Genomic DNA, 14,609 nt, shown 5'->3' on the forward strand with positions numbered 1-14,609 from the left:
TAATACAATACACATAGCAACACTCTCCAGCACATATACATCCCTATAGATTGAAACTACCAAACTAGATCCCAGACTAACTGGCTCAACTGTCTTTTGTCTCACGTCAGACACGTTTACTACATTTGTTAGGGTGCTCTGTATTTCTTCCCAGTTTCACTGATATTACCCATTACTGTCTGACAGTCTCTTGAAGATGTCTGGTTCTTGGAGCACAGACTGTGAATCTGGGCACAAGTTTTCTGTAGACATTTCAATGGTTGTTAGGTTTCACAATATCTCATCATTTCTTTAAGGCACCGATCAATTGGAGATGATTCATATCGACGCTTATCAAGGCCAGATGTCAGATGAATACCGAATGACCTTTGCGCTCTTTAAGAATGGTACGTGCGTGTGTAAGTTGGCCTGTGTGTGCGTGCATACGTGTCTGTTTGCACACAGTGACATGACTTACCATAGGAAACCCAACCCTGGCCTGATTTCATCTCACCGACTCCCTCCTCTGAGTAGGATTGCGTGTGGCTTATTATTCTGCCATTCATACTAACTAACATTGTTTATCAACCAGGCTCCAAAGATGGCCGTGATAGGCCTGACATCAAGACGTCACCACTGTGACGGTCATCCGCTCACAGAACACGGTGATCACACAGGCCGGTCACGCTTGCAGATACATTCCTTGCCTTAACACGCTCACGCACTCTGGATGGTGACCTGAAGTAAAAAGGTGGAAGCGAGAACAGGGTATGTCGTGGAACCGGAGGAAACTGTGGCGAGAAACAGGAAGTTGAGATGTGAGGCTTTGACTGGCTTTTCCTGAGCACAACATACTCCCTCTTCTTCCTGCCCCTCACAGACAGAATGTAGGATGGAGCAGGAGGGGTGGGGGTGGACGGGGGGGGGGGGGGGGGGGGGGGGGCTGGACAGAAATGAAGATTAGAAATGGAAAAGGAGTGGAGGGGGAATGGGATTAAATAAAGAGAATGAGAGGTTTTGGAATGGAGGAAAACTGAGGGGGGAGATGAGGGGAAAGAAGCCGGCAGATCTCTGATCATGGGTACATACCCTGGCTCTCTTTCTCTTTCTGTCTCTCTCTTTCTGTCTTTCTCTCTCTCTTTCTGTCTCTCACACTCAAACACACACGCATGCACACACATCCCGAGTTTCCTTTTCCTCCAATTATTTCAACATCTTCTTCCTGGCTCTAGGAACTCGAGGAGGGGGAGGAGAGGTTTTGGGCCGGGGGAAGGGGGGGGCTGCGTCCGTCCAATGATGTCATATACTCTTTTTTTACAGACTACAAAGAGCCCTACCCTCAACCCGCCCCACCCCCCACCTTCCTATTCAAGACCCCCTCCTTAACATTCCAGCACTGAAAGGACAGAGGGGTGAGAGGGGTGGAGGGGTGAGGCCTATTTTTGATACTGGAGGTTCATAGACATAGACCCCCGGATCTGTCCTGATGGCCAGATACAAAAAGGATGATTCGAGCGATACGAGGTTTACTGCATAGGGTGTCATCGCCAGGCAAGTGGAATGCCGTGGAACCGTTTTAAGATTGTCACGTTATGACAGTGTAGTAATCAGAATCAGAAGGGATTTTGATTCTGATTCTTGATTCTTTGATTCTTTAATGAGAAAGGCCATAGACATGTGAATGAATATTGGTTGTGTAAAGATTCATGACAGTGGTATTCAGAATGTGTGGAATGTCCCGGAATGTTGCCGTGGTGGTGAGTCACACACAGGAAGCTCTGGGTGGGAACGCCATAGTGAGAGACACCCCGTCTGAGTGACTGGGGGCAGAGTCTTGGTCTGACTCACTGTCCACTCAGCATAATAAACCAGAGGACTCCATGAAATAGTACAGCAAGGTGTTCAGAAAGAACCGCCGCTGACTTAGTCACTGAAACGGAGGAAGACCTGTGCGGTTTGTCATGCCCGCATTCTCAGAGGATGAGTGTTTTCTCCCGTGTGGGAATGGGATCTCACAGGGAATCGCTCAGTGGGAACCATATACAGTGGAGGCCCGTCCAAAGGTTTAAACTGCACGAGAAAGACAACTTTGAAGGACATCATTTAAGAGGGGATCCTTCGATGTGTACACAAGCAGGATTCCTCTACAGTTCTACAGTAGCTACTTGGGTGCTGTTTTTTGCCAGCTCTTTTTCACCCATTTTAATCACTGTTGAGTTGCCTATTTTGTGGCTAAACAAAGCAGACTTTTCTCTGTAATTGGGGAACAGTAATCTTCAGAATGAAATATCTGTGAGCGAGAACCTTCATACTCCCCTGCTATAGACTGAAAAAGAGAGAAAATGTGGAAGAGACATTGTCATTTTTGATAGGACGCCCCTCCCCCACCCATTCCCCCTCTCCCCTTGTCTTCGTGTAGAAGCATGAAGTATCCCCCTCCTGAACACAGTTGTTGTCAAGGAGGAAGACGAGGGGGTTCTCAGTTTCCTCCACAGCTTTCTAAGCCACACTTTTGAAGATTGTGCGGCCTTGATTTACAAGCTCTTAATAGTTTCATTTGCGTGAGTGAAAAAAAACAGTCAACATAAATGGAACTGTTTTATGCAATAAATCACACAGCAGCAACATCAACAACAAAGTTCTTTTATAGTGGGTTTAATTATAGCCTCTGAGCGATATTTTAATTCAATCAGTTTTGAAGGAGTTGTCCTCATGCATTCTATGGTTCCATTATAGAACACACACAAGGCAACACCCCTAATGTCCCGTCCCCTCCTAACCCTACCCCCCCCCCCCCCCCCTCACACACACACACTCTGGGTTCTGAGATGGTAAATCTATGTGTTGGAGGGGCTATGTATCCAGATACTAGATTACAACCTTTTTCAACTATTTGAGATGGAACCATTAGTGCAGGAATTCACACATTCCTGCAGGACTTTGTGGAGGTGTGAAGATGTGATTATGCTGGTATTTACCTGAGGACTTACTCACATTCCTCCCAAGTTTATCAAGGATGTTTCATTAGCCTCATTAGCATTCATTGGGGCAAGCTGTAACTTGGCTGGGGCATGCTGTAACTAGCACCCCAACCCCCCCCCCTCAAAGATTTAGTTTCTCTGAACAAACTTTGACTCCACAAGAAAACCAACTAAAATGAAGTTATTGTTTCTAATTCAGAAAACTGTTATATCAGAGTCAATGTTTAGAGGTGAAGGACTCCAAAAGTATTTCCCAACTTTCCAGTGTCTATATCACAGTTTAGCATCTTAGGCTGCCTTCTCACATATGTATCCCTACCCCTTCATCTCTTCAAGGATGCTGTGTTACAGGCCTTCAGCATTCTCTGTGTACCGCAATGGTCAACATTCTTCTCTGACTCTTGAAATTCAGCATGAGATATGGGGGAGTGCTGTGTCAACTCCCCAGTGAAAGAGAGTGAGTGAGGGGGAGTGAGAAGAAGAGGGAAAGGAAAGTAGGGCCCCAGACCGTATTCCATGTGCTCTCCCAAAGTCTGCAGGAGGTGTTCTTTAAGGACACAGGGTGGAAGAGGGAGGGGAAGGTGGGTAGTGGAACAGAACCCTTGCCTTCAAACACACACTCGCTCTCTCTCACTCACTCACACAGACACACACACACACACACAATTACAGAGACACCCCTACACACCAAGCTGGAGTTGGGTGCTCTTCCAAGCCGTTTGGGGTCTGAGCAAACAATATGTGTGTGTGTGTGTGTGGGGGGGGGGGGGGTTAGGAGGGGGGCAGGGGGAGGAGGGGGGTTGGCTTCCCTAAAAGATTACTTCACAAGCTCTGTCATCCTGGATAGAGGCTGAGGGGGAGTGGAAAGAGGACAGGGGTTGATGGGGGGAGGGGGGAGGGGGGTGCCGCGGAAGAAAAACTCATTCAGAACAGCTGAAGAAAAGAGAAGAGGGGGAGGAGGAGGGGGTGGTCCCACATGACATGAGTGTCAGTCAGGGGCGTTTGTAGAAAAGTGTGTGTAGTCCACATTTCTCCTCAAACCAGTCCGAGACGCGCTAGAGGATAGAGAAACACCGTTTCTGCCCTCAAAGATTGGAGGGAACCAAGAAATTTAAAAAAAGAATACCACAGAGTTTTACTTTGTAAAAGAACAGAGGTTAACTGAGGCAATTTACTCAAAGCGACCTGAAGATTTTTTTCAAATAATATATTATACCAGTTTTATTCCAGTTTTTTTTTTCTTCATTCAAGAGAAAGATTTGAGTATTACCAATGCTTGGAACAATTACTTTAACAGGTAAGCTTTATGTTTTTAGCTTTTTGATGTTTGCCTTTCCCTTTTTACATTTCAGAATGCCACATTATAAATCATTTGTAAGACTTGAACTTTCCTGCAACTTCATTGCCAGGCCTACTTACAGCCTCATCAGTCTAACCTAAATTAAGTTAGTTGTTTTTAAAGGAAAGAGACCCTCCGCTGTTACTTTGCAGGGTTTTTTGCCATGTTTTTTTTACAGTGTCCCAAGATAGTGATTTAGCAATTGAATTAGTGTTTGCAAAGTAGGACAGTCCTAGTTACTGCCTTGACCATCCATTGTAGCTAAGGGCATTGTTGTCTTGAGGGTGTGGTACATTGAAGTTTGAGGCTGTCCTTGCACAGACTGACAAACTGCAGAAGATGGTGAAGGCTCTTCACTGTTTGCTGCCTCTTTGGTTTTATTATCCAGTCAAGATGTTTTTCATACAACTCTTCAAGTGTATACCTCGTTTGAAAGCTGATATACTGAAACTTATATTAGCAAGTTAGTCAAACTTGCTTAACGTACTTGGTAAACCTTTGTGTGTCCAGCATTTCTCAGACATGTTTTGTTTCATAGAAAGTGCAAAAGGTCTGTAGCTCTGTTTAGTGTAGCCAATCTGAACCCGCCACAAGCCTACACCAAGACCATTCATGGTGTCCAACAAAATAGCAATGCCAGCTTCTCCCGACTGGACATGTTTACATTCCAAACATCCATAAAACATCTTAGTGGTGCCGTGGGAAATGACTTCACACCATGGCAAATGACAGATATATAAAATAAATTCATGTAAACAGAAATGTGTGTGGAAATAGTTCAAAGTGCTTTTGAGTCAATGTCCTAGTCTGTGGGTCTTCATATCTGTACCATCTCTTCTCAGAGAAGCATTTCAATCAGTCAAAGTGGGGATTTGCTTGCTTCCCAGTGGGGCTATAGGGCTTTGAGGGAGGTGCATGGGATTCATAACATGCCATGCCTGATTATGCTAGAGTCTATATCTGAGACTGCTGGTTGGAGGGAGGGCAAGGTTGGTTTGGGTCAGTCTGTGTCCTGGGCTGTTGATTCTACCACCGTTAGATACACTTGATACAAATAACAATGGTTCAAAGTCGGTTCTTATTTTGAGTCTTGATTGTCGTGAAGCAGAGGTATGGAGGGCTGTGCCCCCTGTGCTGTCGCTGGGATGTGGGCTGCTCCGTAAGCTGATGGCTTCTTGTGGATCTGATCAGAGATGTGGATCTGATCCGAGATGTGGATCTGATCATATATGTGGATCTGATCAGAGATGTTGATCTGATCAGAGATGTTGATCTGATTATATATGTGACAGAAAGAGGGGTAACGGTTGGCTGCTACTTGGTTCCAAGTGTGATATTTGGGACAAGCCCAGAGACTAAATGCCACACCTTTAACGGAGAGAAAGAGAGAAACAGGGCGAGACAGAAAGGGGGGTTGTCCTAATGGGGGTTACTCTACCCCCCCCCCCCACCCTCTTGTTTCTTGTTATTGTGTGGAGTAGACAGCTTTAGTAATTGGGGCAGGGATTTGCATAGATCTGGCAAAGATGGCTAAATAATGTCTGGGCAGGGAAACTTGGAAGTAAACTTCACATGCTATACCTCTCTCACTCTAACTTTCCCTCTCTCTCTTTCTTTCTCTCTCTTTCTCTAACTCTCTCTCTCCGTCTAACTCTCTCTCTCACACACACACACACAAGACACATATTGGCTAAAAACCCAACGTACACACTGTCAACTTGCAGATCTCACTGAAGACTCAGGCGAGTAATGATAGATTTAACTGTGGTGGCCACAACCAACATGAAACAAAGCCTCAGGAAAGAGAAAGGCATTTAAACTATGAGTGTGTGTCAAATATCTGGGCCGGGGTTAGACGTTAGCCCCAGGGCAGCATCCGTCATACCAGACCCCCCCCCCACCACCACCTCTCATCTACCCTCACTCCCGGATCTGTCCCTTCACCACATTCCTCCTTGTACCAGTTCAAATGACCACCCCCAACCCCCCACCTCCAACTCCTCTCCTCACCCCACCCCATCACCTCCTCACCCCAGCTCCCCCTTTCCACTCACCCCCCTGCTCCTCTTCCCCTCCCGTCACCCATGCAGCCCCATCTCCTCATCTCCTCACCCACCATACACATTCTCCCCTGAGCACACACTCACGTCTCACTCCCTCCCCCCATCTCTAATCACCCCCCACCCGTCCAACCAGTCAAGTAGTCTCTCTGTTAACAGTTCTTTGCCTGTAAAACAAAAGATCAGAAAGTCTATGTAGACGCCAGTACTCTATTAAATCAACATGGCTTCTGCGTTTTACTGTGTGCAAAGATCCATATGGTCCATTCTGGCCCAGTCAAGGGCCTCTCTGCTTGCACTGTAATTAGGTTTTATAGGTCAACATCTTTCACTATCACTATCGGGAGTCAATGCAAAGGATACGTGAATATACACCATGAGCTGTATATTTATGGTGGTTACCCATAGAGTTAGTGTTGTGAAGTAAGTGAGTCCTGTGCATCCGGAATTGTGTTTATGGCCGCGGTGCTCCTCCCAGACTTGACTTGTTTGCTTAACAATAGAGAGGCATGACAATGTAACAACTACCCTAACAATAACAACTATGTGAGAGCCAGCCTCCCACTGTCTCCAATCTGCATCCCAGCACCCCCCAGCACCCCTCCCTAAATTGTCTAGGATTTCAGTCCTCCTTTTTGTGTGTTTACTGTTTGCATAAGCGGTCTACATTGCGACTCGGTATTTCCAAATGTATAAACTTGTTGTCTTTGTAAATTGCGATTATTTTAGACAATAGGAGATTTGGACCCCCTCCCTTTCTTTTCAGGGGTGGGGGGTTCTGGGGTTTAAAGGCCCATTGTGTGGGCAGTGTGGGGGGATGTTGATGGCACTGCTCATGCTAGCCTGCCTTTAACTTACCCTGTGTCTGGGGGGATTTGGGTTAAGGCAACTTTTAGTTGTGTAGGCCCTATTTGTTCTTAGTGTGAGGGGGTATGGGTGAGGCGGGCTGGGCTGGGGGCGAACTCATTAATGGGGGCCCATATGGCCCTTTAGTATCATGAGAGCATTTACACAACATCTGCTGGGACCGAAACTCTGAAATGAAAACAAATAAAAGGCTCTGTTTGGAAGAGGAGAATCAAAAGAGTCCGGTTGTGTTTGGAACATCCTAAAATAATGTACTATATCCCGGGGTGTCACACATAGCTCGCATTCCTAACGTCAAACTCACACGCACAAGATGGATATCGTGAGTCGCACTCACAGTAGCAGTGTATGATAGCGCTGTATATTGTCGAGATTTGGGGTTGGATGCTTCTGTGTTTGGTGAATGGTTTTGCTCCAGAGGTTCCATTGGTCAGCGTTGTTTTGTTAACCCGTGAATGTGGCGGGTTGGGGCCATGATATTTCAGGAATGCTATTCCACAGTGTGAAGTTCCAGAGCTGTAATTTAACTACAGGAAGTTGACAGATTAGCATGATAAACTTGTATGGTCAACCTAAAACTGTCTCTCTCACATAGCCAGACAAGCACTAGTCTTTCATTTGCCATAGCTTGTGCACTATTTTGGTTGAGGACATGCAAATTCCTTCAAATTGTTACTTATAATAATACCTTTCACATTCCTTCAGACTATTTTGTTTTTAACTGTATTCCCATATTCCATTACCTTAAAGGAGGTTATACATACATAGTTTTTTATTGCACTCAAAGAGAGAGTTATACTTGGTTATTAAAATAAAAGGGAATACCGGCAAGTACTGTGGGAGGGAAATGTTTTCAAATAGACTTTGTTTTATAGATGATGTGTGTGGAGGTATGATAGATGTAGAAGGTTTATGAAAATGTGTGTCTGCCTTTCTGGGTTTGTTTATGTGGGTAAGGTGATATCTGTGCATTAAAAATGACAGGAATTTGTTTTGAGAGCAAGGCTAGGTTGAGGTGTCCCCAGAGGGAGGTCTCTCAGCACCAGATGTGAGCTTTCCCCTGCTGTACGGGGGTGTCAGCGGGAAGAGAGTCTCAGGGAGAACACTCACCCCACCACCATCCAGCCCCCAACCCATGCCCCGCTCATGTCAAAACACAGATAGACGTTACAGGAATTCCTGGGGTTATGTGTGTGTGTGTGTGTGTATGTGTGTGCTCCTCTGTGATGGGGTGTGTGAGGGATTGTATTTGTATGTCTATGTTTGTCGCATGGTTCATCCCACCTGTCAGTAGCTTATCAGATATGGTTCTGTCAGACAGCTTATATCCGCAGACATGGATGAAGGGATTCTTTTTGGAAGAAGCAACAGAGCACAATACAAACATTTTTAGCTTGTGGTTCCACTTACATACTGTTGTGGGACAAGGTTTTAGTCCCAGGGTTGGCAGTCGATATGCTTTCATTGCATTCACTGGAAAGCCTCCTCCAGGGGAATTTTGTTTGTATTTAAACTTTTGAAATGTGTTGGCCTTTGAACACAGGCATTGAACTAGCTGTAGCAAATTCCAATCTGATTGCAATTAAGTATTCACATGCTTGGTGAAATCAACTCAGGGGGTCAAACTTTCTCATTTCTGTTGTTATCGGAATTGATTCGGAATTGATTGTTTTCAGATGCATATAATTCCATCATAAAGTTGCATGATGAGTCAATCTGTTTCTTTTGAAGTATTTATAATTCAGTCAGATGTTGTCGTCACTCTGATACTTTAGGGGATACACTTTTTTTATATACACTTTTTTTATATGATAAGAATAAATAAATGTCTTTTGTAGAGGATATCTTTGCACATTTGCTTAACAACTTACCTGAAAATGTATTTTCAACATTTATACTAAACACATTTTTCTCTCATTTGTTTCAGTCGGCCAGACAGACGGCGGGTCTCAGAAGGAGGAGGTTCCTGAGACGATGGACACCCTCCAAGGGGAGGTGGCCCCCCAGGTCAACGGAGAGAAGGAGGAGAAGGGGACACCCGATGCGGACGACATCACAGCCAGCGAGGAGAAGGCTACGGAGGAGAAACCCGGAGAGGCCAACGAAGTGGGCTTTAAGAAGATCTTCCGCTTTGTGGGCTTCAAGTTCACCCTGAAAAAGGACAAGAACGAGAAGACGGAACCCGTGCAACTGCTGACCGTGAAGGACAAGGACGGAGAGGCCAGCGGGTCTGAGGAGGTGCAGGAGGAAGTGGCTGCTGGGAAGAAGGGGGAGGCCGAGGGTCAGGCCGCGGAGCCGGAGGCTCCGTCCTCCGAGGCCACGCCCGAGGCTGCTGCTGCAGCAGACGTTGAGACTCCAGCTGATGCCGTGGATGGAGAAGCGGCCTCAGAGGAGGCACCAAAGGAGGAGGGGGAGGAGGAGGAGGGAGAGAAACAATGCGAGGACCAGGCTGGATCTCCTACTAGCCCACCTAGCCAGGAGGTCACCCAGTCCCCCTTCCGGAAATTCTTCGCACTGGGCATCTTCTCCAACCTGCGCAAAAAGGCTAGCATCAAGAAGCCCAAAGATGAAGAGCCAAAAGAGGCCACCGCTGAGGAGGAGGTCAAGGAGGAAGAGGAAGGCGCAGAGGAGAAGGAGAAAGCCGAGGTAGTCAAGGAAGAGGTACAGGCCGCAACCCCTCCAGAGGAATCCATGGCCGAGGTTGCAATTGAGGCCACTCCCATACTTGAGACAGCCACCACTAACGAGGTCGTTGTGGAGGTTAAAGCTGAAGCCGAGGTTGCCATGGAAACCCCAGCTCTAGCTGCAGCTGACGCTACTGATGAAGCCAAACCAGCAGAGGAGACAGCCGAGGAGGCGACGGAGGGTGACAAGGCACCAGCAGAGGTTGCCCACGAGGCTGAGTTACTGTCCTCCCAGGAGAAGACAAAGGCCCAGGGAAGCCCACTGAAGAAGCTCTTCACTGGGGCGGGCCTGAAGAAGCGCTCAACTAAGAAGCAGAAGGCCAAGAAAGACGCCGAGGCTAAGCTAACCGAGTCTGGGGAGCAGGCTTCTGAGCAGTTACAGTCCTCCACTGAGTCGACCGAGGGCCAGAAAGTCAATAGTGGCCCTTCGTCCCCAGAGGACTCGGGGGAGCACATCACCGGAGCAGACGCCTCTCAGGCTGAGGCTGGCCAAGAGGCAGAAGGAGAAGGGACCACCTCGGACGGGGAGAAGAAGAAAGAAGGTATCCTCCCCTGGTCCTCCTTCAAGAAGCTTGTGACACCCAAGAAGCGTGTCAAAAGGCCCTCAGAGAGTGAGGATGAAGCCACCGGCGACAAGGCCAAGACAGCCACCTTGTCCTCCACGGAGAGCGCCGTGTTCGTGGACAAACCCGCCAGCGAGGAGGAGGTCAAACCGTCCGAGGAGGAGCCGAAGACTGAGAATGCGGAGAAACTGGAGAGCAGCAGTGAGGAGCCTAAGAAGAAGATGGACACCTCAGTGTCCTGGGAGGCCCTGATGTGCATGGGTGGTAAGACCAAGAGGACCAGGAGGACCTCGGATTCAGATGATGACGAGACCAAAATCGAGGAGGAGGTGCAGCCAGATGGAGAGGAGAAGGCCAACACCATTGAGTCACCTCTTGTCTGCTCCCAGGAGGCTGAACCAGAAAACACAGTGTCATCCCCAGAACCACCCACCAGCACTTCAGATGGAGAGGTGGTGTCGACCTGGGAGACCCTGAAGCGCTTCGTCATCCAGCGAAGGAAGTCCAAAACCGAGGAGAGGACTGAGGAGGCGGCGGCGCCTTCTGAACAAGTCCTCTCAGACAGTGAAATCCCCAAAGAGGAGTCCTCCTTCTCTTTGAGAAAGCTCATCCCCGGACGCAAGAAGAAGAAGCTTGAGAAGCAGTTCTCCTCCGACGTGGGCTCCGGCGAGGAGGACTCGGACACCCCGGCCGTGGTTCCTCTGTCAGAGTACGACAACGAGCCACAGGCTCCGACCGATGAGACGGCGGAGACGGCTTCAGCGAAAGTCTCGTCTGAGGACAGATCCCCTTCGTGGATCTCCACCCTGGCGGTGGCAGAGGAGGTTCACGAGCCGCTGAGTGACATCCCTGAGGAGGGGGACAACGCTGCGACGCCCAAGTCAGCTGACACCAGCATGGCTGAGGAGATCGTGGACCTGACGACAGAAGAGGCGGTGGCAGCCCAAGAGAAAGTGCCCGAGGTATCTGCTGTCGAGGTGACTACTGAATTACTCCCTCTGACCTCAGCTGGAGAAACCAACCCTGTTCCAGATGCCCCAGACTCCGAATCAGTGGAGGTCGTTCTGGAGGAAGCGGCGGAGGTGCTTAGCGAGATCCCCAGTCAATCCAGCGTCCCAGTGGAAGAGGTCCCACTGGAAGAGGCCGAAACTAATTTGGAGCCCCAACCACCAATTGACTTTGCGGAATCGGAGACAAAGCTTGTGCTGGTGGCACACATCAAGGATGAAGCCACCGCCATCTGCACTGGATTAGGCACCAAGGAGATTGCCAAACTGGCAATCGAGAAGCCCGTGACTCCCGTTGTGGAGTGTGTCTCCGTGGTCAGCGATGCTCTGGTTGCAGAGGTTCCTTTTGAGGACAAGGCTGAAAAGATTGAGGAGGCCGTTGCAGCTGAAGACCCTGTGTTTAAGGCTCAAGTGGAGCACGTGGAGACCACGGAGCTGGAGCCGGCCCTGGAGAACACCGTGGTAGACGAGACACCCGAGTCTGAGAACGCCAGCGAAGGTAAAGAACCCGAAATCATCAAAGTGGCTGTGGTCAATTCCTTCCAGACAGCGGCTGAAATTGTACAGCCACCGGTGGTGTCCGAAAACACTCCCAGAGTAGAGATGGTAGATCCCATAGAACCAACCGTTGAAGAAGTCCTGTGCACTGAGACTGTACAGGTCACTTCAGCTTCTATCGTGGAGGGAAAGAGTGAGGAGATGGAGGTGGAACAGATTGTGGCTTCTGAAGAAAACGCTGCAATTGGAGAAGTAATTCAGGCTGCAGTTTATGATATGGTTACTAGTATGGTTGGAACCTCCCATGCCGACGAGGCGGTCGAAGCAGCCATTACTGTTGTGGCCCCCACTGAGGAGTTTGCTTCAGCTAAAGACACTGTTTGCCTCGTCGCCCCACTAGCTATGGAGCCTGATCAAGTGGAGGTCAAACAAGAAGCAGTGATGGAGAATGCCTCAGTCCCACAAAATGCCACTTGTGACATTCAAAGCCAGGTGCTGGCAAAGGATGTCCTCATTGCTGTTGCAGAACTCGGGTTGGAGGGTGACACTGAAGCAGCAAAGTCAGAGGTCAGCGGGGTTATTGTGGAGGTCACTGAGAAGTTTGAGGAAGACACCAAGGCAGAGGAAGAGGCAAACACCATTGAGGAGCAAGGCATGGTCATCGCCCAGGTGGTCATCCAGAATGCCTTGGACAAAGTGGCACAGAATGAGTCAGAAGAAGAGAAGCCTGCCACACTGACCACTGATATCCCAACCACTGATATCCCAACCACTGATATCCCAACCACTGATATCCCAACCACTGATGCCCCAACCACTGATGACACAACACCCGTCCAAGCTGTCTTAACGATAGAGAAAGAGGTGGAAAAAGCACTAGAGGAGCAACCAGTCATTACCGGGGTATCAGTAGTGAATATGCAAGCAGAGAAACCTGCTCCAGAAGCACCAGCAGAGGCTGAAACAGCAACACTATCAGTCAACGAAGCCGTCCAGGTCATGGAGACAATTAAAGTTGAGGTCATCGACATAGAGGCTCACAAGGAGCCTGAGGAGCCAGTCAAACCGGAAGTGAATACGGAGGAGTTAAACCAGGCAGTGGAGGTCAACGTATGTGAGGAGAAGGTGGAAGAGGTAGAAGAAGAAGTGAAAGAGATTCCAGAGAGTCAGATGAATGGGAAGAGCGAGGAGTTCCAGAAGGAAAACGAAATAGCGGAGGAAGTGTTGCCGGAAGCATCAGCCATTGAGATCAAGGATATTCAACCCAAGGTTCAGCATGCTGAGGTGAAAGAGGTGTCTGAGGCAGGCCCTGTAGAAACAGTAACGCAAGTCCTCGAGACCCCCTCTCAGCCGGAGGAGAAGAAGGTGGCTGCACCAGTAGTCCTTCAGGCCGCGGAGGTGGTTGAGGAGCAGGCAGTAGAGGAACTTCAGATTGAAGCTGTGGTGGAATTTGACAGCACAAACAATGTGGATGCAGCAGCCAAGGATGCCCCTGCCATCGCCACTGTGGAAATGAACATGATAGCAGACCAGGCACCAGCACAGGAGGAGACTGAAAAGAATGTGTCTACAGATACTGCTGCCCCAAGCCAAGAGGCCCAAGTCGCTGTGGCAGTTGCCAGCCCTGTGGAGCCGGCGGCACCAGAGACTGAGAAGGCGTCTGCGGTGAAGTGTGCCAAGGTGATGGCACAGGTAATCGAGGTGATCGAGGAGGCAGTGAAGGAGATTGAGCCTGTCTCCACAGAGCTTACAGCAGCATCGTGAGCAGGTGAGCCCTCCAAACAACTTCCTGTTCAAACTCTTCTTAGTTTTAATCATAAATTAGTGTCCTAGTGAGAAACCAAAGACATGTTGATGCCACCCCCACCCAACCAATTAAGCTTTATGATTTTAGTCTGTAGTTTTCTTCTGTTGTTACACTGGCAAACAACCTACCATACTATATTTCATTTGACTAAATTCTGAGGCTAATTATTTGGCATTTAAAGGCAATAGAAAATAGAGAAAAAAACGGTTGCTATTTCCAGAATTCCTTTGTTGGCCTATCACACAATCTTCTCATAGTGGCTTTTTAAAAACATCAATGAGCCCTACTTTTATTAGGGGGGAAGGGGATTTGCTGGCTGGCCAGATGAAAAAGCTTTTGTTCAAGCCTCAAGTAACCAGGGGACCTTCAGTATCAAAGCAGGAATGCCGTGAGTGACCCCTTGCTTTGTAGGCTGGGTCTTAAAGGGAAGCGGTGTGTGTGAGGGGCAGATGAACTTGTGCTGACAGACTGATTATGATTCCTCCTCCCTCTTTTTCTCCAGTTCCTCCCCCCCTTTCTCACTCCATCACACATTCAATAAATAGTCTGTCAGAGTACATGTTATTTACATTTATTAACACTTAAAGCTTGAATTTACCCTTAATAAATGTGCCTTTTGTGTCCACACACAGCTTGTGTAAGACTTTGTTGAGGCTTCTTAAAGGGTGTGTGTCTTCACTAGAATATGACCAGGTTAATTTTGGCCTGTTACATAATTTGTTGGTAAAGTTTTGCTGTCCAGTTCAGGAATCTAAAATAGGAGACAAGAGGAAAAGAAGAGGATGAGAAAGAGAGGGAGGGAGGCGGGTGAGGGCAGGGCGTAG

At 48.2% G+C, this 14,609-nt stretch overlaps 1 protein-coding gene across 2 annotated transcripts in view; it reads left to right on the plus strand.

Annotated features, from left to right (window-relative positions):
• Positions 1-14,609, plus strand: part of akap12b (A kinase (PRKA) anchor protein 12b) — a 39,934-nt gene that overhangs the window by 22,186 nt on the left and 3,139 nt on the right. Inside the window, exons 1-2 of one of the 2 annotated variants that reach the window (XM_047021108.1) lie at positions 3,927-4,257; positions 9,154-13,746. In XM_047021108.1, coding sequence (XP_046877064.1) covers positions 4,233-4,257; positions 9,154-13,742 — 4,614 coding nt within the window. In that variant the 5' untranslated portion in view covers positions 3,927-4,232 and the 3' untranslated portion in view covers positions 13,743-13,746. Of the gene's footprint in view, positions 1-3,926; positions 4,258-9,153; positions 13,747-14,609 lie in introns of those variants that run through there. The other variant, XM_047021107.1, reaches the window with a different exon arrangement.

Source organism: Hypomesus transpacificus, chromosome 6 (genome assembly GCF_021917145.1).
Source record: "Hypomesus transpacificus isolate Combined female chromosome 6, fHypTra1, whole genome shotgun sequence".
NCBI classification, from domain to species: domain Eukaryota; kingdom Metazoa; phylum Chordata; class Actinopteri; order Osmeriformes; family Osmeridae; genus Hypomesus; species Hypomesus transpacificus.